Here is a 26,013-nt window from a genome sequence, read left to right as displayed (position 1 = left end):
CACAAGAGACCCGGGTTCGATCCCCGGGTCATGAAGATCCCTTGGAGAAGGAAATGGCAACCTACTCCAGTATTCTTGCCTGGAAAATTCCATGGACAGAGGAAATTGGTGGGGACTACAGTCCATGGGGTCGCAGAGAATCTGACACGACTGAGCACGCACTGGCTGGCTGACATACATATGTCTCTATATATCTGGCCCCCAGATATATAGCATGGTCTGGGTCATTTCTAGGGGCTGACTTTCAATAAGGACTCGGAGAAAGTGGTTCAGTACTCTTTAAATCCATTGTCAGGTTTTCTTCCCTTTTCTCTCCCCACAACTTCGGAGCCAGCTCCGACTGACACCGCCAGTCGTCCAAGCATCACAACTAGGCCTTTGTCAAAACCTGGACTGGATAATAAGGTGGGAGGTGAAGCCTGTGGGGGAGGAGCTAAGGGCCGGGGCTGGCCAATAGGAAAGTGGAAGGAAAGGTGAGGGAGGGACTAACAGACTTAGGGTAGAGGGGGCTCTAAACTTCAAGGGCGGAGCCAATCCTATCGGTTGGCTGGGTCTAGATGCTCAGGAGGCGGTGCCAAAAGCTCTGGGGGCGGGAATAGAACTTTAGCTCCCCCCACGGGGTTCGGGGGGGGGGGGGTGGAGCTAAGAGCCTTGAGGGCTGGTGTAGATAGAATAAACAAGAGCTCGAAGAAATGAGCTAGAATAAGAGTTCCAGGGCGGAGCTTGTGGGTATCTGGGCGGATTTGAGGCTCCAGGATTTGGTCTTGCAAGGAGGCTTCTCGAAAACCCAGGAAAAGATTAGGAAGATCTGGGGGATGTGGGAGTGTCTTCTTCTACCCTACCTTTCTCTAAGAGCCAGGGGCTATGCTTCGGGCTGAAAAGCAGAGAAGGCCCTGCCCCTTCCAATCCTTTTGCATCCCTATTGGTGGAGGGGGCCTGCGCGACAGGCTCTCATTGGTCCTGAACAGGCGAGGAGGGGGTCTAGAGAGAATATGCGCCTGTTGTGGGCGGTACCAGACAGTACCGAGAGGGATCTCGGCTCAACCAATCCCGGCCCGAGGATTGTGTTGGGGGGCCTGGCAGGGGGTGTCCCGACCCCCTCCCCCTTTCTGGGCATCCTGGGGGATGACCCCGGTGCCAGGCCCGGCGTCGGCCGCCTGATGCCGGGCGGGCCGAGCCGGGGATGCTGGAACGAAGGGCGTTGCTATGGCAACGGGAGGCAGGGCCTGGGGGGGGAGACCGGGCCCGAGCTGGGACCGGGGGGGCCAGCGGTGGATGTGGCGGGGCGATGGCGGAGCGCGGCCCGGCCTTCTGCGGCCTCTACGACACGTCCTCGCTGCTTCAATATTGCAACGGTGAGACCCCTCCTCAGTTCCGACCCTGGCCCCGCCCAGGGCAGGACCTATCTCCTTCTACCCCAACCTCCTTCCAAGTCCCCATCCTCGCCCCTAGCTGAAGATTCTTCTTTCTCCCCTAGCAGGACCCTGACCCCAGAGCAAGGTGCCTGATCCCCAAAGCTCTGATCCCAGTCCCCTACCTTCTTCGACCCTCCCCCTTTTCCCCAGGTGGCTGAACCGAGAGAAGAGAGCAGAGCCTTTAGGAGCTTGGGGTTGAAGGAGGGAAGGCCTGGAGGTGTGGAACTCTGCTCTCTCCATCCCCTCTCAATCCTCCGGGACCCTCTCCCTTCTCCTCAGCAGAGGGACCGATTGAGGGAGAGTGGAATTGGGTGTTGGCTTGTGGGCTGGGTGTGGGACCAGGCAGGATGACCAGAGGACTTTGCCTCCACTCTACCCCCCAAGTCCTCAGGCCCCACCCCTCCCGCCCATTAGGATTCATCCCTTCTCCCTAGACAAATGGGTATGAAAAAGAAAGGCCACTGTGGGTGTCAGACCCAGATGAGGGGAGCTGGAGGCAGAGGGGAGAAGTGGGGAATGGGGGCTGGCCTCTTGGCAAAAGAGCTGAAGGTGGGGGATGAACCGGCAGGAGGGGACAGAGGACTTGAGTCATGGTAGGTGAGGGGTGGGTGGGCAGGTCAAGGCCTCAGAATAAGCTGGCTCCCTGGATGGGGGTTGCAGGGGCAAGGTAACAGTTCCTCCACTTCACTCTGAGGCCCTGAGAAGGAACTCCCTTTTGGAGGCTTACCTCTGGGCATACACCCCAGTGTCAGGGACCAGAATGCTCATTTTTGTCCTTCTCAGCCCCTCTGAGAGGCAGGCTGACAGGGTGCCTAAGCTTGGGTCAAATACCTGTTCCGGGGCTGAAAGGTTGTGTGTCTGTGTACAAGTAACTTCATCTCTCTGGGCTTCAATCCCCATCTATCTCCTTGCCTCCTAAAATGGGTACAATACTAGAGCTACTAAAGTTGCTGGGACATTGGGTACCATGTACTCAGTCACTTCAGTCATGTCCAACTCTTTGCGACCCCGTGGACCATAGCCCACCAGGCTCCTCTGTCCATGGGATTTTCCCAGCAAGAATACTGGAGTGGGTTGCCATGCCCTCCTCCAGTGTGGGTACCATAATAACATTTAATTATATTCTGGATTTATTGAGCACATACCAGAGCCAGGTGAGATGCTAAGTGTTTTGCACGTGTAAGCTCTCTATGACAAATCTCATTTTTGGGGGTAGTATTATTAATGGTAAGTAAGAGGGGTCTTGGCACAAGGAGGTGATCAGGCCCTCCTACACCTCCTCTATTGGCTGTTTGACCTTCGGTGATCTCTGTACTCTCCCCCATCCTCCGTTTTTAGTTTCCTCTTTTGCAAAACGCAATGCCAACAGGCCCCTGAGATTCCCTTTCTTATGAGTTCCGAGTCCTGACAGCTCTCTCCCTCAGACCTAACCCCCACCTTCCAATGCAGGTCCAGGCACCCGACCAGAGTGGCGCTGGGTGGGGGGCAGGGCAGGCGAGGCCAGGCAAGCGATTGGGCCGCAAGAGGTGGGGGAGGGAGGGGAGGGACCGATGGCTGCACTGCGGAGCCCAGCGGACGGGCGGGGCATCCTATGGAAGGGGGATAGCAGGTGCTACTTCCAAGCCCCGTTCCTGTTAAGGCTACCACCTTGACTTCCACCGAACTGGGAGCCAGGGCCTCCTTGGTTCTTGCCAGCAATGAGTCTGGGTATGAGTGGTCTGGGACTAAAGGGGGAGGGGGGGCCACTTTGGTACTCTGCCCCTCCCACTTTGGGAAAATGAGGACCGCGGGAGATGCAGGAGGAATTATTTGGCTGCATCTAGAGAGGAGAGGGAGAGCCGAGTCAGGGGCATGGGAGTAAAGAAGCTACATTTTAAAAGAGGATCAGAGGAGAGACGCTTGGGTCGGGGAAGTTAGTTTGGGTGTCAGATCCCTTGCGCGAATCTCGGGTCTTCGAGGAGCTGCCTGCAACTCCCAAACTTGCCGCCAGGGGCCGCAGAAAGTCTGTCCTCGCAGCAGGCTCTGGGGTCGAACCCCTCGGTGACGAGAGAAAGCGGAGAGGGACCAGGCACAGACCTTTTTGGCTTGGAAAGTCTTAGAAACAGACAGGGAATGTTAGTACCCGCGATAGAAAATCTCGGTATTCGTCAGAGGATATTGGGGATCAATTCTAGAATGTTGGTGTCGTTCGGAAAAAGTTGATGTCATCCTTAAGATGTTGATATCACTTATAGGTATTTAGCATCTTAGTCATAGAATCTTAAAACCAGAGTCGAGAGGCTCTTGATTTGTAGACTCTTTCTTAGAAGGTTAGCGAGGAAGGGACTTCCCTAAGGTCACGCCTCCAGGGCGCTGAGGCAGAGAGGAGTGTGCGGGCAAGGGTTGAGAGCCGTGGGGATTTCCTTCCCCTCTTCTTGGCCCACATCCAGGCGTTCCAGCCCCAGGTCGCGGGAGATGAAGGGGCGTGGCTGGCCCGGGACTTAGCCCCGGGCAGGTGGGAGGGACACTTCCCCTTGGGCGTTGGAGCTCCTGGGTGGCCCTCGCAGCCAGCGATCTCTTGCCTTCCAGATGACAATTTGTCGGGCACGAGCGGGATGGAGGTGGACGACCGCGTGTCGGCGCTGGAGCAGCGGCTTCAGCTGCAAGAAGATGAGCTGGCGGTCTTAAAGGCAGCGCTGGCTGACGCGCTGCGTCGCCTGCGGGCATGCGAAGAGCAAGGCGCAGCGCTGCGCGCGCGGGGCACCCCCAAGGGCCGGGCTCCTCCTCGCCTAGGCACCACTGCCTCCGGTATCTTCACTAGACTAGAGGGGTGAGGTGGTAGGGGCTGGGGCCTGTACTTCAAACTCATCCTCTTCTGTCCTCCAACTCCATCTATCTAGTGTGTCAGCTCCTGAAAGGTCTTCCCACCAGGACGCCCCTCAATGGCTCGGGACCTCCGCGGCGCGTGGGCGGCTATGCCACGTCTCCATCCTCCCCCAAAAAGGAGGCGACCTCTGGGCGCAGGTGAGGCGCGGAAGTCGGGATCCCCAGCCTCTTCCAAGACCTCGGAGGCTGTTTATATGAAAGGGGATGGACTCGGGTGTCTGAACATCAGCAGGGGAAGGTCCTGTAAAGTTCTCGCCCGCCTCCGGCACTCGCCTGCTGGCTTCGCAGGTTCTGACCCTAACTGTGTGCTCTCTATTAGCAGTGCCCGGCGCTACTTGTCACCAGAGCGCCTCGCCTCGGTGCGCCGCGAGGATCCCCGCAGCCGCACCACATCCTCTAGCAGCAACTGCAGCGCCAAAAAGGAAGGGTAAGTGTCCAAAGCGGGGTCGTACCGCAAAGGGTGGGACCAAAACCTCAGTTAGGCTTGGAAAACGATGGGGAGATTAGGGTGATGCCCCAGGCCACGAGGTAGTAACCTAAAGCATGATCATCTAGTTCAGAAAGCGGAAACGGTGCAGGAGGATCGGAGGGACCAATCTTGAGACAGAGTGGTAATAGTGAAAGGCACGAGAAGGCGGAGCCAACATTGAGGGGCGTGGTCAAAGCTTTAGAGGCTGGACTAGCGCGTAGGAGGCGTGGATGGTCAAAGTCTCTCGGAAGAGCCCGAGTAGAAGTTAGGAAGGATCCAGGATTGTGGGCGTGGCTACTAAGGTAAAGGCAGAGTCCGCATTTAGTCTCGGGGAGGCAGCCAGGTCAGGGCTCTAAGAGGAGTTTCTGCAGGAAATGGGGTAGTCAGAGGAACCGGCGTGAAAGGAATTTGAGGGCTTGGCCAGAGGGTAAACTGGGCAGAATCAGAACCTGGGGTGAGGGCAACGGGCTGAGATCATGTGCAGTAGTGTCCGGTGCAAGAAACTGGGAGGAGGGGAGCCTGGGCGCTGCCAGGTGGAAATGGGCGCGGTTTGAATTTGAAGGTTAGGTGTGGTCATAGGAGGAGAAGGGGACGACAGATGAGATGGTTAGATGGCATCACTGACTCAATGAACATAAATTTGAGCAAGCTCCGGGAATTGTGATGGACAGGGAAGCCTGGCGTGCTGCAGCCCACGGGTCGCAAAGAGTCGGAAACGACTGTGCGACTGAATTGAACTGTGGTCATAGGTGGACGTGGACAGACCCCAGTAGGTCTGCAGGGACTGAGGGTGAATGTTATCTTGGTCTGCTTGCTTGACCAGACCTGAAGACGATAGGAGTTTCCATGGGGAGCTGTCGATTCAGGGATAGGTTCAGAAGGAGAGGTGAGACTATCAGAATGTTGGGCGAGGTCAAGTTCCCAGAGGCCGGGCCAGACTGAATGTCTGGGCGGTGAAAAAACCTGCGTGTGGAGTCCCATGCGGCGGGCGAGGTCAAGGCTGGGGGGTGGGGTGGACTAAGGCTGGACCGGAGTCAAAAACCCACACATTTCACCCCACTGAAATAATAGCAAACACGTACACAGAGCTATGTGCCAGGTACTACACAAGGCACTTTACATGAATTAACCAACTGAAGCTTCACAATCGCCTGAGAGGTTTATTATCCCCAAGTGAAAAGTGAAGACACCGAGGCAGAGGTTTGGCAAATTGTTCACAACACTGGGAACTGGCAGAGCTTGGGTTGGAACTCAGGCAGACATGTCCTCTAGTCTGTGTTCTCAAAAAACACTCTCCCTCCCCCGACAAAAGAGCCTGGTGTCAGGACCTCACAGCCCCGGAACACGAACCTCCGGCTGCGGGGTCTTCCGTGGAGGGCGGGGCAGGGCGCGGCGGCGCGGGCGCCTCCCAGGGCCGGAAGCGGCGGAGCTGGGCCCGGCTCCACCCCCGGCCCCGAAGCGCCGCCAGCCGCCGCCATGAGTAGCTTTGGACCTGGGTGAGACCCTCTTGCACATACCCCCCTCCTTATTGCACTAGCAGGACCCAGGTCTCCCCTTTCTCCGGGGACCCAGACCCGCGGGCATCACCTCTTTCCGTCAGCAAAAAGGAGTGTAGAGACACGCCCCTTCCCTTAAACCCTCACCTCTTCCCTTTCAGTTAGAAGTTTGGGGCGCTGTGGGACTGGGGGTGGAGAGCGTTGGGAGAACTGTGCTGACTTAGGAGGGAGGGGTACCTTGTGACTCCCCGCTTCCAGGATCGCGTCCCTGCCACTTCGTGCTGTGTGATCTTCGGCGATCACTGCCTCTCTGGGCCTGTGTCTTAGGCTCTGCAAGATCAACCGAGCAAAGCACACGGCCTGCAGAGAGGCAGCGCTCAGCTCCTTACTCGCCCCCAACCCCCCCCGCCCCCCCCCCCCCCCCCGCCCCATTACTTACCAAAGACCTCGGGAGAGCCGTGGGGTGGGGGAAGTGGTTTCTTCCAGTTTCTGACTTGCCTGCTAATTAGGGCTTTCTTTTCTTTCTTTTTTTCCCCTCCTTCTTTATCCTTTCCTGACAGCAAAACCAAAGAAGTTATCTTCAGCATGGGTAAGTAGGGAGAATGGGAGGGCCTCGCTGGGGTGAGAGGCCAGTGCTGGAGGTCAGGAAACCTCTTTGACCTCATCCCCACCCCACACCCCTTCCCTTTTTTACTTAAAAAACATTTAAAAAGTGAAAAAAAAATAAAAAGTGAAGTCAGAAGGGGAGAGGTTACGGGGTTGCGGACTGGTGTCAGCACCTGACCTCTGGGGATATGCATCCTAGCAGAGGAGGGCTCGGTGAAAATGTTCCTGAGGGGCCGCCCTGTACCCATGCTGATCCCGGAGGAGCTGGTCCCCACCTACAGCCTGGACACACGCTCTGAGCTGCCTTCGCACCGATTCAAGTTGGACTGGGTGTATCCTTTTACTTTAATCCCTTCCTCCCGCTCCCCCCACCCCCCACCTCCCCAATCCGGAAGGGAAGCCCTTCCGTGGGACTGCAGCTAGAGGGAGGGTCTTTGTACCGAAAGTGGGACTTCTCAGGCATCTGTGACTTAAGGGATCAGGAAGAGCTTGGAGTCTGCAGGGAGCAGAGGGAGGCAGATTAGCTCACGTGACTTTTATGATTCATTAGAGCAGCAAACATTTGCTGAGTGCCCTCCATCTATCAGATTCTCTTCTACACACAGGCTAGGTTCCCTGAACTCCCTTCTAAAGTGGGGGAGACTGAGGCCAGTGAGTCAACAAATAAGATAATTTCAGCTAAGTAATAAATGCTGGTCATACAGTAACCTAAGCTCAAGTAAGAGGAGTAACTGGGTTTCTCTGAGGAGGGGGCATTTGAGCTGAGAATTGAACATTTAGGGGCCAGCCATCTCTGGTGGCTCAGATGGTAAAGAATCTGCCTGCAGCGCAGGAGACCTGAGTTTGATCCCTGGGTCAGGAAGATCCCCAGGAATGGTTACCCACTCAAGTATTCTTGCCTGGAGAATTCCATGGACAGAGGAGCCGTGTGGGCTGTAGTCCATGGGGTCACAGAGTCAGACACAACTAAGTGAGTAACAGTTTCACTTCACTTTCATAGGAAGAACAGAAGGCACGGCAGGTCCAAGGGCTCTGTGGCCAGAGTGAGTTTGGTGAATGTGAGAAATGAAAGAAGTTGGCATTGGTTAAGAACTCTGTCTTTGGAGCCTGGCAGAAATAGGGTGAAATGCCAGCCCAGCCTCTGGCTGGCTTTGTGACCCTGGATGAATCACCTTGCCATTCTGTGCCTGATTAGCCTCCTCTGAAAAGTGGGTGTCATGATCTCGGATTCATAAGACTGTGAAACAATGTGCTTATAATATGTGCCAGATAAACAGAGATTGATCAAAATAATGACTAATCACTGTTGAGCACGTACTGACCATGCCACATGGCACGTGGGATCTTCGTTCCCTGACCAGGGATTGAACACACATTCCCTGCATTGGACATGTGGAGTCTTAACCACTTGACTGCCAGGGAAGTCCCTATTGAGCGCTTATTGTATGCCAGGCACTGTTCGGAGAAGGCAATGGCACCCCACTCTAGTACTCTTGCCTGGAAAATCCCATGGATGGAGAAGCCTGGTAGGCTGCAGTCCATGGGGTCGAGAAGAGTTGGACACGACTGCGCGACTTCACTTTCACGCATTGGAGAAGGAAATGGCAACCCACTCCAATGTTCTTGCCTGGAGAATGCCAGGGACGGGGGAGCCTAGCGGGCTGCCATCTATGGGGTCGCACAGTCGAACACCACTGAAGTGACTTAGCAGCAGCAGCAGGCACTGTTCAGTTCTTTCAATATAAATACATCGAATAATATGATCCTTCTCTTTTGTAGGGTTCAGAATATATTTTTACAGCCAGTGTTCTACAAGAGCCCTCTAAGGCCTGCAGATTGGGAATGATTACCCTTACTTTCCAGATGAGAAAACTGAGGCCACGAGAGGGGTCCCAGCCCTGTCCTAGGGAGTCAGAGCAGAACTGAGGCCAGAACTCTGACTCTGAGCCCTAAGCTTTTTCCAAAACACAAACTGAGGTTTGGGGTTAGCATCCTGGGGATCCACTCCCTGTCCTCTCTTGGCCTTGCTGTTTTCTCTGGAAGAGGCAGGAATAGTTGGAGCCTGGAACCTCTTTAAGGCAGCTGGAAATATTCACAGGAATTGAAGAATACCATGCTGTCATGCCAGGCTTGGCTTGATAAGTGAGCATCAGGAGAAAAGCAGCTGAGACAACAAAAGTCCGTGTGGGCCTCATTCCCCAGCCCTAAAATGGCTGCAGGGTGAAGCAGTTTCTATGGGGTCGGGATAGGCATATTGACATCCATTCAGATGTTTCGCAAACATTCTGGGACTAAGGACTGGAGTCCAGCAGTCCCCAAATTAGTACAACCTGCATTCCTGGGCTTATAATCCAGTGTGGGGACAGAATCCATGAAAATGACAACTTAGAGCGGACAACTTAGATGGGGGAACCCAGAGAGGGCAGCCGACCCAGCCTGGGCATCAGGGAAGGCTTCCTGGAGGAGGAGTTACAGAAGAGAACAAAACAGCCCAGTTTTGGCTGCCGTGCAGTTGACAGTCTCATCAAGGACTGGGTGCAGTTACCACATTGATCAGATGAGTAGGATGAGTCCAGCAGATGAAGTGAGACTGAGGCCTGCTCTGAGGATGTGACAGCTGAGAAAGGTGGCAGGTAGTGTGTAGTAGGCAAAGGGAACAGTTAGTGCCAAGACCCGGGTGATGGTCATGATTGTGGTGTTTTGGGGAAATCCAGTGTCAGAGGGCAGAAGCTGAGACTAGGGGAGGGCAAACGAGGCCAGCAAGAGGAGCTTGGACTTTCTCTTAGGGGAACTGGGGAGCTACAGAAAGTTCTGAACAGAAGAGGGGTCACACTCCTTCAACAAATATTGAACTCATATGTCCACTGTGTACCAGGACCTCATCTGGGCACAGGGGGTACATCAGTAAACAGAAAAGACAGAGGTCATGCCCTCCTGGAGCAGGCACTCTAGTTGGGGAGACAGAATAATTCAAACAGATGGACTTCCCTGGTGGTCCACTGGTTAAGACTCTGTGCTTCTAATGCAAGGGGCGCAAGTTACATCCCTGGTTGGGGAATCGCCGTGGGATGTGGCAGAAACAAGAACACAAGTGGAGCATGTGGGATGCTGGTGAACGTACTGCAGGAAAGTGAATAGGGAAGGCGGATGGGGCATTGAGGTGCATAGGTTTTCTTTATTTTTTAAGTGTTTTTTTTTTTTTGAAGTGGACCATTTTTTTTTTTTAAGTCTTTATTGAATTTGTTACCATATTGCTTTTGTTTTATATTTTGGTTATTTGGACCTCAGGCATGTGGGATCTTAGCTCCCTGACCAGGGATCAAACCTGAACCCCCTGCATTGGAAGGGGAAGTCTTAACCACTAGCTTGCCAAGAAGTCTTGAGTTTGCAGCGTCTTTTTGGTCATGCTACGAGACTTGTAGGATCTTAGTTCCCCAAACAGGGATTGAACCTGGGCCCCGGAAGCAAAAGTGCTGACTCCTAACCACTAACCCGTCAGGGAATTCCGGTTTGCAGTTTTAAATATCTCAGAACTATTTGGGAGAGGCTGAGAAGGCCTCTCTAAGGAGCTGAGTAGAGAGCCTGAGCAGGGGACACATGTAAAGTGACTTAGTGATAATAGGTTTTAACAGGATCCCTCTGGGGAAGAAGAGTAGACAGATTACTTTCCTGTGGCTGCTCTTAACAAATGCCCACAAACTTAGTGGCTTAAAACAACAGAAAAATCTCACAATTCTGGAGACCAGAAATCCCCAGTCAAGGTGTCAGCAGGGCCATGGTCCCTCTGGAGGTTCTGGGGGACTTCTTCCCTGGCTGCTAGCTTTTGGTGGCTGCTAACAAGCCTTTCGGTTCTTCCATCACTCCAGCCTTACACTGCCTTATCCCACCCAGTGTCAGTGTCTCTTTGTTCTCTGGCTCTTACAAGGACATTTGTTACTGGAATTAGACGGCCCAGCCAGATAATCCAGGATGATCTCATCTCGAGATCCTTAATTACATCTGCAAAGACTCCTTCTCCAAGTAAGGTCACATTCTCAGTTTCCAGGTGGTAATATTTTGGTGGACACTTTTTTTTTCCTTCATTATTTGGCTGGGCGGCATGTGGGACGTTAGTTCCCTCACCGGGGATTGAACCTGCGTCCCCTGCATCGGAAGGTCAGAGTCTTAACCACTGGACTTCCAAGGAAGTCCTACAGTAGACATATTTGCGGGGGCTGTTATTCAACCTCCTACACAGTAAGAGTGGAAACAGGAAAACCTATCTCCCATGACCTTCATCTGGGAGTCAACCAACAGCTACAATGCAGAAGACACTCCTTAACCGGCTGCGGGGCATCTCTAGCTATGGTTACCGTGGCCGAGACTGCAGAGCCAACCTTTACCTGCTGCCCACGGGGGAGATAGTGTACTTCGTGGCCTCCGTGGCCGTTCTGTACAGTGTGGAGGAGCAGAGGCAGCGGCATTACCTGGGACACAACGATGACATCAAGTGGTGAGGCCAGGGCGGAGGATGCCAAATATCTCCCGCACAGGGCATCAAGGGGGAGGCGGGGGGCCAGGTCTTCACTTGGCCTGAATTCAGGCAGAATTCAGGGGGAAAAACATCGTGGATTAACTATCAGTACTTCAGATGTCGGTGAATTCACTCCGATACCTGGATTTTTCACTTCTTTTGAAAACTTCAAGCAAGCACACCAGACACAGTGTGTTGGAATCCCGTGGTGGCAGCCACCCTTTCGATGGGTGTGTTCTCTTGGCCATTTGTGGTTCAGGCTTGAGCCCTGTGGGCCCCTGAGTTAGAGACCAGAGGTCTGAGTCTTGCTTCTGAACCAGGGTACCCAGAGAGTGTTCCCTAATTGTTACTGAAGAATTAAATCAATGTTCATTGACTAACTCAGGGGTCCCCAACCTCCAGGATCTAATCCCTGATGATCTGAGATGGATCTGATGTAATAATAATAGAAATAAAGTGCACAACACCTGTAGCGCACTTAAATTATCCCCAAACCATCTCCCTCTTCCCCATCTGAAGAATCGTTTTCTTCCACGAAACTGGTCTCTGGGGCCAAAAACACTGGGGACCGTTGGATTAAAAATAACTCATTGAGCCAACCCGTGGAATGAATAATCAGGCATCATAACTGCGGCTGCTGCTGGAGGGGTTCTGGGCTGCTGTCATCCCTCCCCCCCGCCTCACTCCCTGAGTCCCCTCCACCTGCGCTTCTCTCCTCAGCCTGGCTGTCCACCCTGATATGGTCACCATCGCCACTGGACAGGTGGCGGGCACCACTAAGGAGGGGAAGGTAACAGAGTGGAGGGGGCAGGACCTGGAGGCTGGGATGGAGTTGTGGGTGCGGGGTGGGGGTGGGGGTGAGGGAGTCAGGCCCCCCAGGTAACTGGCCTCTCTCCTTCCTGCAGCCGCTGCCGCCCCACGTGCGCATCTGGGACTCAGTTTCCCTCTCCACCTTACACGTGCTAGGCCTGGGGGTGTTTGACAGAGCTGTGTGCTGTGTGGGCTTTTCCAAATCTGTAAGTCCTGTGCAAGCCTGGCCCTGGGCCCTCTCCTGCCCCTTGTTCCCCTTTGAGTTGGAGGCCACGCCTTCATCGTGACATCACAGGTGCTGGACACGCCCCCGGCCAAACTCCCGGCCCTTCTGACCTTCCAGGCTGGGTGCCCACAGTTGCAGCCTCACCGGCCTGCTCTGGTGGCTCAACTGTAAAGAATTCGCTGGCCTATGTGGGTAGACGTGGGTTTGATCCCTGAGTCAGGAAGGTCCCCTGGAGGGGGAGATGGTCAACCTGCCCCACTATTCTTGCCTGCAAAAGCCCATGGGCCGAGGGGCCTGTAGGCTACAGTCTATGGGGTCGCAAGAGTCAGACGCAGCTTAGCAACTAACAACAGTAAAACAACATGTCTGCCCCCAGACAGACTTCTCAATGATCCTTTGTAGATCAGGTAATGCTTTTTGCATTGTTTTTCACACCACCTTTCATTCTGGAAGGATCCTTATCTGTAGGCATTTAAAGCCCTGTGTCTAGTGCAGCCCTGCTCCTAGTACCATCCGGAACATGGGTGTCGGCAGATATGTATGGGGGCGGTAAGCACAGAAATCAAAGAGTAAGGCTTTAGGGATTTGTAGAGCAATTTGACATTCCCACAGCATCCAAGTGCGTGATTGGTGGTTTTTTCCTAAAATCATATTTTACATTTTTATCGCATTTCACCAAAGCAGTGGCTGCAGCGAATCAGGAAATAAAAAACAACTGGTCCTCCCACCTACCTACAGGTTTTCTGAGACCTTTGGAGAAATAAAGCAATTTTTTTGCCAGTGTCTGGGAGAAAGAAAAACTCTGCAAAATCAAAACTAACCTATGCCTAACTAAAGATATAAAACAGCAACATTGTCCCAACTTTATAGTTGTTTAACTTCATAGTCATACAAGTCATTACAGATAAAGAGGCAGGTTAGATGTTCTTAGTAAGAATTCCTGAGGGCGTGCTGGTTGCAGAGAAATTATAGCTGAGGGGAAATTAGGTGAATTTCTTAGGGACTAGTCATTTCAAAAGGAAAACTATAAACAGCCTTTAAAATGTGTGTGGCCCTGGATGGAGAGTGTATTTTAATGTGTTCCATATGCCTTGGGCCAGGGCCTTTGAAAATCTTTAAACAGGCCTGAGTGGCTAATGCGCCAGTGGGCAAGGTATTGGTGTTGGGGGCAGGGAGGGAGGGTAGACCCAGAGCTGTCTGCCCCTTCCCCATCCTCTCTCCTCTTCCTAGAATGGGGGCAACCTCCTGTGTGCGGTAGATGAATCCAACGATCACGTGCTCTCCGTGTGGGACTGGGCCAAGGAGACCAAGGTGGTGGATGTCAAGGTGAAGTAACCCCCCTTTTTTTTTTTCAATCCTCATTCCTTGGGGTCCCTCTCTGGTGGCCAGATCTCAGTGTTCATGAGTCCAGAGTCAGACTCACCTCCAAGTCCTGGCTTTTCCATTTGCTAGCAGTGTGACTTCAGGCAAGTGGCTTGCCTTCTCGGTGCTTCAGTTCCCTCATCTGTAAAATGGGAGTTATGGTAGCATCTCCCCTGTAGGGAAAATTTGGCTTTGATGTTGGGATATGGGGTGGGCAGACCAGGCCAAACAGGAGGATCAGTACAAGGTGGCTGCTGTTTCAGTTGCCCTGCGATGTCTAAGATAGACCTTGACTTGCATCTCTGGCTGGTGGCCTGTTTTACAGATGAGGAACCTGAGGCAGAGGGCAGAGGGGAGAGCTACTTGCCCAAGGTCACATGCTCATTCTGGGCTGGGGGCAAGAGACCTGGAATGGAGGGCCCATGGTTTGGGGAAGGAGAAGTAGTTGAGAGGCTGGGCTCCCAGTGACTTGATTCCAGACGGAGTCTGGCTGTGTGTCCTTAGGCAAGTGACTTCCCCTCTCTGAGCTTCACTTTGTCATCTGTAATGGGAGGTACTAATGAGCTTTACCTCACAGGGTGCTGTGGGGTTAAATGAGTTGATGGATGTAAAGGGCTTGGCACGGAGCTTGGTGCAAAGTAAAGGCTCTCCACGTGTCTGCCATTAGATTGGTGAAGAAGGCAATAAAGCTTCACTGACTGGCCCTGCTTCCTGTGCTTTAGCTTGCCTGTATAGGAGAGATACAGGCAAGTCAGTTGTGCAGTACACAACCCACATGGCTGTATTCAGGGCAGTCCTTCCTGAGATGGATGTGGTGGTCCTGGTGGCTTTGAGGTCCTCATTCTGAATCTCCTCCACCCCTTAAAGTGCTCCAATGAGGCCGTGCTGGTGGCTACCTTCCACCCCACGGATCCCACCGTGCTCATCACCTGTGGGAAATCCCACATTTACTTTTGGAACCTGGAGGGGGGCAGCCTGAGCAAGCGGCAGGGCCTCTTTGAGGTGAGTGCCAGGGGTCCCGGGACTGGCTGGCCCTGAGGGAGGCTGGCAGGGACACCCCAGAAGAGGCTGGAATGTGTAGGGATGCTGAGATATTGCCTGCTGGGGCCTCAGTTCCCTTATTCATACCAGGGGATGGTCCTCCTCAACTCTTTCAAGTTGTGAGGATTCAATGGGGTGACGAGTACAGCAGCTCCTAGCAGATAGTGGATGCTGGGTAAATGGGTTGCTGTGGTTGTTGATACTCTGGATAAATAGAGAGGTCGGAGCCTGGTGACCGGGAGAGAGAGAAAAACAGCAGGAACCAGAGGCCCGCCTTTGGTGAGAGTTGGGTCTTCCACCCCAACAGAGGAGGCCCTGAGAATACCAGGCTCAGATGGAGGTGAAATGGAGATATTGAGAAGAAGGTGGGGCAGGGCAGGGAAAGGGACCTAGGGGCAGACAGGGGTTGGGGGGGAGGGACGGAGAGGGAGAGGGGTGGGGCAGAGAGGGGAAGACAGCAGGGGAAACTGAGGACAGAGACTGGGACAGAAGTCAAGATGAGAGAGAGGAGGGAGGAAGGGAATCTGGGGTGGAGAAGGGAGACAGTGGGGTCAGAAACTCTAGGTGATGTGACACTCCGCGGGTGTGCACTGGAGACAAGGATGCTCCTCACAGGGCCGCACCTAGAAGCAGGGAGGACATCCCCTGGACCGTGGTCCTGGCTGGTGGGTGAGCTCGGGGAGGCCACCCGGCTTCAGTGACCCTCTGACACCATCCCCTTCTCCCCCACCTTAGAAATACGAGAAACCGAAGTACGTGCTGTGTGTGACCTTTTTGGAGGGTGGCGATGTGGTCACTGGAGACTCTGGGGGGAACCTCTATGTCTGGGGCAAAGGTCAGTGTTACCCCACCGTTTGGTCCCCAACCCAGTCCTCCCTGACTCCCTTTGGCTGTGCCTTCCTTCCTCAGACCCTGCTGGAATGTATGATGTGCGTGCGTGTGTGCTAAGTCGCTTCAGTCGTGTCCAACTCTGTGCGACCCAATAGGCTGTAGCCTGCCAGGCTCCTCTGTCCATGGGATTCTCCAGGCAAGAATACTAGAGTGGGTTGCCATGCCCTCCTCCAAGGAATCTTCCCGACCCAGGGATCCAATCCACTTATCCTACGTCTCCTGCACTGGCAGGCAAGGTTCTAGCACCACCTGGGAAGCCCTGGGTATGATACAACAGGTTTAAATCCTTACTTGACCAAGTCTAATGCCTCCATCAAGGTTCAGCTCTATCCCCACCTGCATGAAATCTTCACGTATTCCCTTCCCTGGTCCTCTGCAAACTCCATGGTAGTGATCAAGTTTGAACTGTAAATGAATGGGTTAACCCAGGTTAGATGGATGGAAAGATGGTTTGTTCCAAAGGAATGAATGAATAAGGCAGTGAATGAATGTAGGGGATGTCCTACTCAGTGAATAGAAGAATGAGTAAATGAATACACTATCTTTCCAGATGGCTTATTAGACGGATGGTAGGGTGGTTGGGTAGATGGGAAGGTAGGTAGAAGAAGAGGTGAGTGAATGGCTGGATGTGGGAGTGAGAGTTTGAGGTGTTTTCTGGGGTCAGTGTGGGGCAGCTTCTGCATGCTGACCCCTGCCCCTGGCCACCCTGCAGGAGGGAACCGAATCACACAGGCAGTGCTGGGTGCCCACGATGGCGGCGTGTTTGGGCTCTGCGCCCTGCGGGACGGGACGCTGGTGTCCGGAGGGGGCCGTGATCGGCGGGTTGTCCTCTGGGGTTCTGACTACAGCAAGCTGCAGGAGGTGGAGGTGAGGAGGGGGAGAGGCTCATACAAGGGTGAGGAGATCTCCCATCACCCCCCCAGGGCTCCTAACACTAGACCCTGTTCTCCCAGCCTGTCTCCCCCATCTCCACCCTGCCCTCACGTCTGTTGTTGCTGTTCAGTCCCTAAGTTGCGTCCGACTCTTTGTGACCCCATGGACTGCAGCATGCCAGGCCTCTCTGTCCATCACTATCTCCTGGAGTTACCCAAGTTCATGTCCATTGAATCGTTGGTGCTATCCAGCCATCTCACCCCCCACCTCTACATGTGTCCTAAACTCATCTGCCCACCCCTCCCCCCACACCCAGGTCCCTGAGGACTTCGGCCCCGTGCGCACCGTGGCAGAGGGCCGGGGAGACACGCTGTACGTGGGGACCACCCGCAACTCCATCCTGCAGGGCTCTGTCCACACCGGCTTCTCGCTGCTGGTCCAGGTGAGCATCTCTTCTGCACCTGCCCCGCTCCGTCCCTATATGCCTCTCTTCTCTCCTCTGCACCATTCACTTCTCTCTTACTACTCCCATTTCTCCTCATCTCTCTGCCCCATTCCTTATCCTCTGGCCTAGTTAACACCTCTTACCTTCCTTTTACCTGCTTGTGACCTATAACCCCACCCCTGCCCTAGAATTCCTGCCCCAGAACACCCCATGGCCCAGCAGTGGGTTAACTGGTTGCACGGCAGGGGCTTCCCAGGACCTTGCTCCAGCTATGCTGCCCCCTGCTGGTCAGGGCGGTGTACTGTTTCTATAAGTACCCTGGCAGGTTGTCCCACCTGCCACACACCTTGCATGTCTCGGGCTCCAGGGCTCTAGGAATGTCCTCTGGAGTCTGCTCAGACGCCCACACCTCCCTCCTGGTAGGCCACAACCCTACCCCACATCCAGTTTAAAGAGCCCACCTACCAAGTGGTGGTCTAGAAGGATGGCTTAGCATATGAATTCTGGGGAGTGACTGCCTGGGAGTGAAAGAACCCTGTCGCTCACTCGCTGTGTGATATGAGGCCAATGAGTAACTTCTCTGTGCCTTTATGCAATGAGAGAGTAACACAACTGATCTCACAGGGTTTTATAAGGATTCCGTGAGTCCATTCATATATAGCATTTTGAATGATGCCTGGCACAGAGTAAGTGCTCAAAGAATCTTGGCCAAAACTGCTCCTTGCTGGGACTGCCCTAGTGGTCCAGTGGTTAAGACTCTGACCTTCCATTGTAGAGGGCATGGACAGGTTCGATCCCTGGTCTGGGAACTAAGATCCCCCATGCTGCATGGCATGGCCAAAAAGAGAAAAACAAAAATTGTTCCTTATTCAGTGGTTTTCCCCTTCCTTCATTCCCAACATGCATTTTCCCGCTTACAAGGTGGCTGAGATCCATGCAACTGAGTTTAGATTCCCCCTTCTGGCTCTTAGGGGCTTTCCCAGTGGCCCAGTAGTAAAGAATCTGCCTGCATCACAGGAGACATGGGTTCAATTCCTGGTTCAGGAAGATAGATCCTCTGGAGAAGGAAATGACAACCCACTCCAGTATTCTTGCCTCGGAAATCCCATGGACAGAGGAGCCTGGCAGTCTAGAGTCCATGGGGTCAAAAAGAGCTGGACGTGACTGAGTGACTGAACACACACACATGTGTGTGAAGAAGATGAAGAAAAACAAGGGCTAGAGGGATTTCTTAGGTGTCCCAAGGCCAGAATGGACCTTGCTGCTGCTAAGTCACTTCAGTCGTGTCCAACTCTGTGCGACCCCATAGACGGCAGCCCACCAGGCTCCCCTGTCCCTGGGATTCTCCAGGCAAGAACACTGGAGTGGGTTGCCATTTCCTTCTCCAATGCATGAAAGTGAAAAGTGAAAGTGAAGTCGTTCAGTCGTGTCCGACTCTTAGCAACCCCATGGACTGCAGCCCACCAGGCTCCTCCGTCCATGGGATTTTCCAGGCAAGAGTACTGGAGTGGGGTAGACCCCTAATAATAGCATCACTGTTCTACAATATTAATTATACATATTTTTAATTTTTTTATTCTTTTGGCCACACTGGGCCACTTGTGGGATCTTAATTCCCCAACCAGGGATTGAACCTGTGCCCTTGAGCAGTGAAAGCAGAGTCCTAACCACTGGACCACCAGGGAATTCCCAAGTTATATATGATTAGTGTATTACTAGAATTGTATTATTTAGCATTAATCATTATGCTGCTATCAATAATTATAGTTCTGTTGATTATCATAGTTAATTATTTTAATAATATATTAATAGGATATGTTATTATTACTAATAATAGTCAGCCACTTTCATTTGATGAGCACTTTGTGCCAGCCTCATACATATTCCATGTATTTGCACTTTCCATCCACAATTTGAGTAAGCAGAATGCCACGAGACACATACAGTGATTGGACCCATTTTACAGAAGATGAAACCAAGCCTTCAAGGAGAAGTCACCTGCGCAGGTGACTGCCATAGTCAATAAGTGAGATGTGGTCAGACTTACCAGGCTGAGTACCCTCCATGGTTTCTCGCAGCCTTCTGGGCACCGTCTGACTCCTAAGATCTAGCTCCTACGCACCACGTCTCTTGCTTCTCATTGTGCAAACTGGAAAGCAGAGGTCTGAGGGGAGGGGGCACATTTGCCTGGAGCCCCCCCCACTGGGGCAGGGATCTGCCCAATCATTGCCTCCTTCAGATACCCTGGGCAAAGCGTCGTCCCTGGGTCACCTGTGGGGAGAGTGTGTTGCTGAGGCTAGTCCAGCACTTCTTTCTGGCATCAGAGGTGGGGGATTCGGAGGAAAGATCTGGATCGGTGGTCTCCATGCTGTAATCTGTCCTTCCTGCCAGGGCCACATGGAAGAGCTGTGGGGCCTGGCCACGCACCCTAGCCGGGCACAGTTCGTGACATGCGGGCAGGATAAGCTGGTGCACCTGTGGAGTGTGGAGTCCCACCAGCCCCTGTGGAGTAGGACCATTGAGGTAAGGGGCTGGGGGACTTGATATACCGTTCTAACAGGACCACCTGTCTCAATGTGTCAGGGATCAATCAGGAACCACACCCAGTGTCTTTCAGCAGAAGGAGATTTAATGCAGGGAATTGGGTGCTTACAAACTCGCTTGGGAGGGCTGGGGGGAGTGAATTCTTGACTGGAAGGAAGCCTAGAACAACACCCCAGACCTGACGTGCCTGAGGAGCTGCTGCCTCTTCCATAGTCAGGAAGGTGGGGAGTCAGGAACCACTGGGTTCAAGAAAATGCTGTCCTCATAACTGTGATCCAGAAATCAGGATGCTGTGGTCACTCAAGTGTTGGCTCTAGAGCTACACTGTCTAGTACATGTGGCTATTCAAACTTAAATCAACTTTAAATTTAAGAGTGAAAGGTTCAGTTTCTCCTTTGCACTAACTACATTCCAAATATGTGACTGCATGCGTGTGTACAGGCTCAGTTGCTCAGTCGTGTCCAACTCCCCTGTCCATGGAATTCTTCAGCCAAGAATACTGGAGTGGGTTGCCATTTCCTTCTCCAGGGTATCTTCTTGACCTAGGGATCGAACCTGCATCTCCTGTGTCTCCTGCATTGCAGGCAGATTCTTTACCTGCTGAGCCAAAACATGTGACTAGTTGCTACCAAATTGGCAAGTGCAGATACAGAACATCTCCATCATTGTAGAAAGTTCTGTTGCACTGTCTTGCTAGATCTAGAGTGACTCAATTCTGGCTATATTTGCACTGACCAAATCAGATCCTCTGTGCCCTTGCCTTTCAAGGCTAGTGACTGCTCACCTGCACAGCAAATGTTTTCACAACCTAACTGATCAGCGGAAGTGGCAGAGTGGGGCCTCTACTTTGTGTCTTCCAGAGCCCACAGTAGTGTAACTGATTGTTGGACACATATCACAGCTGACCCTAGCCGCATGGGCTTCTGGGCAATGTAGTTTCTAAGCTCCCCTGCCTGTGCAGTATGGGAGAGTAGAAAGTCAGTTGTCATAGTCTTCACACCACCTTTTGAGGTTTTGTTCTAGGCATCCAGGGTTACCTGTGATCCTGGAACACCTGATGGCCTTTCAACTTCTAGGAGTCAGGGATGGTGTGTCCTAGAAATTACTGGGGCCATATGTAATAATCCTCACCTTGGCTGCTAACTGAACGCCTACTATATGCCAGGTTCCATGTTCAGCACAGCAGTTCTCTAGCCAGGGCATCAGAACCACCTGCGATGTCAGAAACACAGAATCGAATCGTGAGCTCCAAGCACAGGAAGTCTGATTCAAGAAGTCTGAGTTTGGTCCCAGATTCTGCAGATTGTAACAAGCTCCCTTAGGTTACTCTGATTCAGGCAGTCTCCCTACCATTCTTGAAACTGCCTTAGCACTTTACCCACATCATCTTTTTTTTTTCCTAACTTAAAATGTTTAACTTTGTATTGGGGTATAGCCAGTTAACAATGTTGTGGTAGATTCAGGTGAACAGTGAAGGGACTCAGCCATACGTATCCATGTATCCAATCTCCCCCAAACCTAGCTCCCATCCAGGCTGGCAGATAACATCATCTTTTTAACTGCTTCCGCCCCCAACCTCCACAAGGCAGTAGGAATGATGGATCCTCACTTGGAAACAGGCCCAGAAAGGTAAAATCACTTGCCCATCAACAAGTGTAATTACGATCATAGCTGACCTTTATTGAGTGCTTCCTGTGGGCCATCTTGCTTACCATTCTCAGGGCTTTACACCTTGCCTATAACAGTCCTGGGAAGTGTGTGTGCTTATGTTCTCCATTTGAGACAACCAAGGCCAAGGTGGAGAAACCTATTTGATGTCACATCACTAGGAAGTATCAGAGCCACTGTTTGAACCCAGGTCTGATTCTTCTGTTGCCTGTAAATCAACCAAATCCCCCCCATACCCACACCCCAATTAAATATTTTTTTGCTGGAGATTAGATAAAGATGCGGGGAAACAGGCACTCAGACACACCTGGTGATATGCTGATAAATTTTATAGCAAGCAGATTGACATGATGTATCAAAAGTCTTAGAAACGTGGACAGTCTTGATCCCAGCAATCTCATGTCTAGAAAAGTCCCTAAGGAGATCATCTTGGGTGAATAAAAGTGTGGGAATTTAGAACAGGAGTGATAAAGGATCCAGAGTCCACAGTGAGGAGGAATGTTTTCTGTTCGAGCCAACATGTTAAAGGGCAGGAGAGTGTTTTCTGAGTGTCTGCGGCAGGGGGTTACCAGAGGGCAGCAGAGGGAAGTGAGAGCCCTTAGGCAGGCTCCGAGGCCGGGAAGGTGGGCCAGATGGATGGGGACCCCAGCTTCCAGCCCCGGTTCTTCTCTCCCTCCTCAGGATCCTGCCCGCTCTGCCGGCTTCCACCCCAGTGGCTCTGTCCTGGCCATCGGCACAGTGACTGGCAGGTAACACTGACGGGCATTTGGGGTGGGCTTCTGTGCTCCCCCCAGGAACTATCCCTTGATTCCCCCCTCCTTCCCTACTGCCCCAAAGCCTACAGAGAACGATAATTAGGTCCCAAGTGGTTGCCAGGACTTGATCTCCCATCATTCTTCTTTGAGAGTCCGCTTTCTCCCACATCTTAATGCGGTCCCTCCCTCAAAGCCCCAGATTGCCACCCCTCTCTACCAGATCAGCTCACCCCTCCTCCCCCCACCACGCCTTCTCCTTAAAGATGGCTGCTGCTGGACACGGAGACCCATGACCTGGTGGCCATCCATACCGATGGGAATGAACAGATCTCAGTGGTCAGCTTCTCTCCGGGTAAGGAACGCGACTGGGGACGCTGGAGAGGCAGGGCCTGGGAACAGAAAAGCTGATTTACAGGCAGGAGGAAGGGTTGGAGCCTGTGTGGCGCTGGCCTAGGGGTGGGGCCAGGACTGTGGTAGGGATGGAGCTTGGGACTACTGAGTTGTCTGGGATAGTGGGGGGGGCTGAATCTGAGAGAGGAGGGGTAGAACCTGGGTGCTTCCTCATAGCCCCCTCCCCCTCCCCCAGACGGGGCGTACCTGGCCGTGGGCTCCCACGACAACTTGGTGTACGTGTACACGGTGGACCAAGGCGGCCGCAAGGTCAGCCGCCTGGGCAAGTGCTCGGTGAGTGGGCCGTGGCCCCCAGCCCGCGCCGCCACACCGTTCGGGGGGTGCAGGATTAACCAGTTTTCTACCTCAAGGGAGCACAGCTTCAACACTCAACTGACTGCCCTGATTACGTCTAGGAGTCTTAGCCGGGCACACACACATTTACCCTCTCCTGTGTTTTAAGCCCGCCCTTTGTGTAGCCCCGCCCCTCACATTCTAAGCCCGCCCCTTCGTGTAGCCCCGCCCCTCACATTCTAAACACACCCTCTGTGTTATAGCCCAGCCCCTTGCATTCAAAGCCCGCCCCCTCTGTGTCTAGCTCGGCCCACTTGTTCTAAACTCTCCTGTGTTCGAAGCCCTCTTTGTCTAGCCCTGCCCATCACGGTCTGCCCCTGCCCGTGGTAGTCTGGCCCCACACTCCAAAGGCTTGTGTATCCTTCCTCTAGACCCCTTGTGTTTTCACCCTACCTCTGTATTTAGCCTTCCCCCCATCCTGGGCGGATCCTGCCCTCTCCAGCTCTAACCCCACCTCTTCCCTCCCCCGCAGGGCCATTCCAGTTTTATCACCCACCTGGATTGGGCCCAGGACAGCAGCTGCTTTGTCACCAACTCTGGGGACTACGAGATTCTGTACTGTGAGTTCGCTGAAACCCAAAGGCACGCCTCCCTCAGCCTCTCTACAGCGCATGTGTGATTTGCATAGCCTTCCCCAGGTTCTGGCAGAAAAGCCAGGGCATTCAAGTCCCTCACCTCTGGCTGGTGTATTCAGGGGCTGATCTGTTGGGCTGGTCTCCTGACTTCTGGTTTCCTCCTTGGTGGACCCAGCTTTTAACCAATTCCTCCCCTCCCTGGTTGGATGGGTTAGGTACAGGTTTCTATGCAGATACCCTTGCTCTGGCCTTGGGGTAGAGCATCACCATCCAGGATCTAGTCCCCTCAGCCAGTCTGAAGACTTAGAATAAGCCCTGGGACCTTAACCTCCTGTCTCGGACCTCAGTGTCCACTGTCTGTGAAATGGGTGTGTTGTCACTAGTTCTTTATGCTCTGAACATCTCTCCTCCATTTTCTGCCCCAGGGGATTCATCTACCTGTAAGCAGATCACTACTGCCGAAACTGTGAGGAATGTGGAATGGGCCACAGCTACTTGTGTCTTAGGGTTTGGGGTGTTTGGTAAGTTGTGGAATGGACAGAGTCTTGCTGAGGACAGGAGTTCTGAGAAATATCCCTGACTGGTGGTTTTTGCGGCCTCTTATTACCAGGCTGGGAAACTCATTCCTTTACCCATGTGAGCAGCCATGTTTGTGTCAGAGGAAAGAGGAGGGTGAGATGACTGCTCAGGTCCCTTGGAGCTGTAACGAAATGAGAACAAATGAGGGGTGGCGCCTGGCCCAGAGAGATTTGCACGGCCTGTGTCCCAGTCATGAGTTCATTCAGGCATTAATGTACTCAACACATACTCCCTGAGCACCTGTCTGCACAGCTGGGCAGTGCCGAGACCCAGTGGTGACCACAACAGCCCTGGCCTTGCCATCGTGGGTCTCACAATCCAGTGGACAAGACAAACCTGTCCCCAGACAACCCAGAATAGATCAGGTGGAGGCAAGGAACTCCAGAGAGGACATCTGGCCCCAGTCTAGGAGGGAGTCAGGGAGGACTTCCTGGAGGAAGAGACATCCAAACTGGGCCCTGCAGGATGAGGAGTTACATTCCAGTGTGGTGAAGAAGGAAAGCAGTCTCTAGGCAAAGGGAATAATACTATTACTACTAAGTCGCTTCAGTCGTGTCCGACTCTGTGCGACCCCACAGACGGCAGCGCACCAGGCTCCACCGTCCCTGGGATTCTCCAGGCAAGAATACTGGAGTGGGTTGACATTTCCTTCTCCAGTGCATGAAAGTGAAAAGTGAAAGTGAAGTTGCTCAGTCGTGTCCGACTCTTCGAGACCCCATGGACTGCAGCCTACCAGGCTCCTCTGTCCATGGGATTTTCCATGCAAGAGTACTGGAGTGGGTTGCCATTGCCGTCTCCAATAGCCATGTGGAAAAGCGCAGAGGTGACAAAGCTTGCTATTTGGAGAAATGCAAGAAGGCAGGATGGCTAAATCATTTCAGAGTTCAAGGGAAGCACTGGTGAGGGGAGCAGTGTAAGGGGCCTGGCAGAGCACAGGGGTCATGGTGAGAAGCCTGGACCACAGAAGGGTTTTTGTTTTGTTTTGGCCACGTTGTGTGGCTTATGGAATCTTTGTTCCCCAACCAGGGCTTGAACTCAGGCCCTTGGCAGTGACAGCATGGAGTCCTAACCACTGGATCACCAGGGAATTCCCCATGAGAAGGTTTTGAATGATGGAAGATAGGGTCAGATACATATTTCCAAAAGATTATTCCAACTCTCATCCCTGGCTAGAGACAGGCTAGATGAGAGGAAGGCAGGGAGGCTGCAGCTGGGGCCTGCTTGCCTTGGGGTTTCCTGGCCCCAACTGACATCTTACCATCACCACCCACCCCCAATCTTGTCCACAGGGATCTGGTCCGAGGGAGCGGATGGTACTGACATCAATGCTGTGGCCCGCTCCCATGATGGGAAGTTGCTGGCTTCAGCTGATGACTTTGGCAAAGTCCACCTGTTCAGCTACCCCTGCTGTCAGCCTCGAGTGAGTCCCTGTGGGGGCTGGCAGGGTGGAGGTACCAAGCAACCCTTTGCGGATCTCAGTTTCCCATCTATACAAAGACGGCAGTGACTTGATCCCAAGGGCCTTTCTTAACTTGAAACTTGATAAATTTCTGAGTCTGTCGTGCTAAAGCTCTGAGCACCTGCATTATGAAATCTTTGGTTCTTTTATCCTGTTAACTCAAGAAATATTCATTGAGTACCTACTATATGCCTGGGCACAGGGAATACAGCAGTGAACAAGACAGGTGACCTCCTTTTCTTTCCTTCTTTCCCTATCACAGGCCCTCAGCCACAAATATGGTGGACACAGCAGCCATGTGACAAATGTGGCCTTCTTGTGGGATGACAGTATGGCCCTGACCACGGGGGGCAAGGACACCAGTGTGCTGCAGTGGCGGGTGGTCTGAACTGAGGAGGGTGGGGTTCCCAGGAACATGGGGCCCAGGTAGAGTCAGGTGGTGAGGGTGCAATTCTATTTTCGGGAGATGTCTATTGCCGAGTAGAGTAATATATACCCAGAGTATGTCTATAGCAAAGGGGGTTATGGGGGTGGGTGGGTGGACTGACAGAAGTCTCTATTTATCGGGGTGGGAAGAGGGGTCACATTGATTTGGGGGAGCCATTAGAGTGTTTGGTTCAGAGTGTTTTTTAAGTTTATTATTTTATATCATCCAGAAATAAAAACATGTGCACTGA

General features: G+C 52.9%; 1 protein-coding gene and 1 long non-coding RNA gene across 15 annotated transcripts; one reads left to right on the top strand and one right to left on the bottom strand.

Annotated features, from left to right (window-relative positions):
• Nucleotides 1-1,019: 1,019 nt before the first annotated feature.
• On the top strand, nt 1,020-26,013 carry EML2 (EMAP like 2). Of its 14 annotated transcripts, none has more exons than XR_015146193.1 (23): nt 1,169-1,355; nt 3,984-4,202; nt 4,295-4,418; nt 4,603-4,707; nt 6,806-6,834; nt 7,051-7,183; nt 11,194-11,343; nt 12,085-12,154; nt 12,270-12,380; nt 13,631-13,726; nt 14,630-14,764; nt 15,539-15,638; nt 16,407-16,561; nt 16,884-17,009; nt 19,404-19,535; nt 21,079-21,185; nt 21,906-21,973; nt 22,243-22,331; nt 22,566-22,663; nt 23,196-23,283; nt 23,724-23,819; nt 25,167-25,297; nt 25,599-26,013. XR_015146193.1 is itself a non-coding variant. In XM_086353173.1 (22 exons), the coding sequence occupies exons 1-22, from the start codon at nt 1,184-1,186 to the stop codon at nt 25,722-25,724; spliced, it is 2,550 nt and encodes an 849-aa protein (XP_086209299.1). In that variant the 5' UTR covers nt 1,020-1,183; the 3' UTR covers nt 25,725-26,013. The 14 variants fall into 14 exon arrangements, 6 of the variants coding, with proteins under 6 accessions (XP_086209299.1, XP_086209298.1, XP_086209297.1 ...); XR_015146191.1 differs by having other exon boundaries at nt 4,600-4,707; XM_086353173.1 differs by lacking the exon at nt 21,079-21,185 and having other exon boundaries at nt 1,020-1,355; nt 7,054-7,183.
• Nucleotides 6,730-7,163, bottom strand: LOC147354064 (uncharacterized). The gene is made up of 2 exons (XR_015146197.1): nt 7,030-7,163; nt 6,730-6,798 (listed from the first exon to the last, which is right to left on the bottom strand). It is a non-coding gene; the product is annotated as an uncharacterized LOC147354064 (long non-coding RNA).

This window comes from Bos grunniens, chromosome 18 (assembly GCF_055505025.1).
Source record: "Bos grunniens cultivar Pamir isolate PY7600 chromosome 18, Bosgru_T2T1.0, whole genome shotgun sequence".
NCBI lineage: Eukaryota > Metazoa > Chordata > Mammalia > Artiodactyla > Bovidae > Bos > Bos grunniens.
Note: the sequence above shows the minus strand (reverse complement) of the source record. Positions and strands in the feature narration are given on the sequence as shown.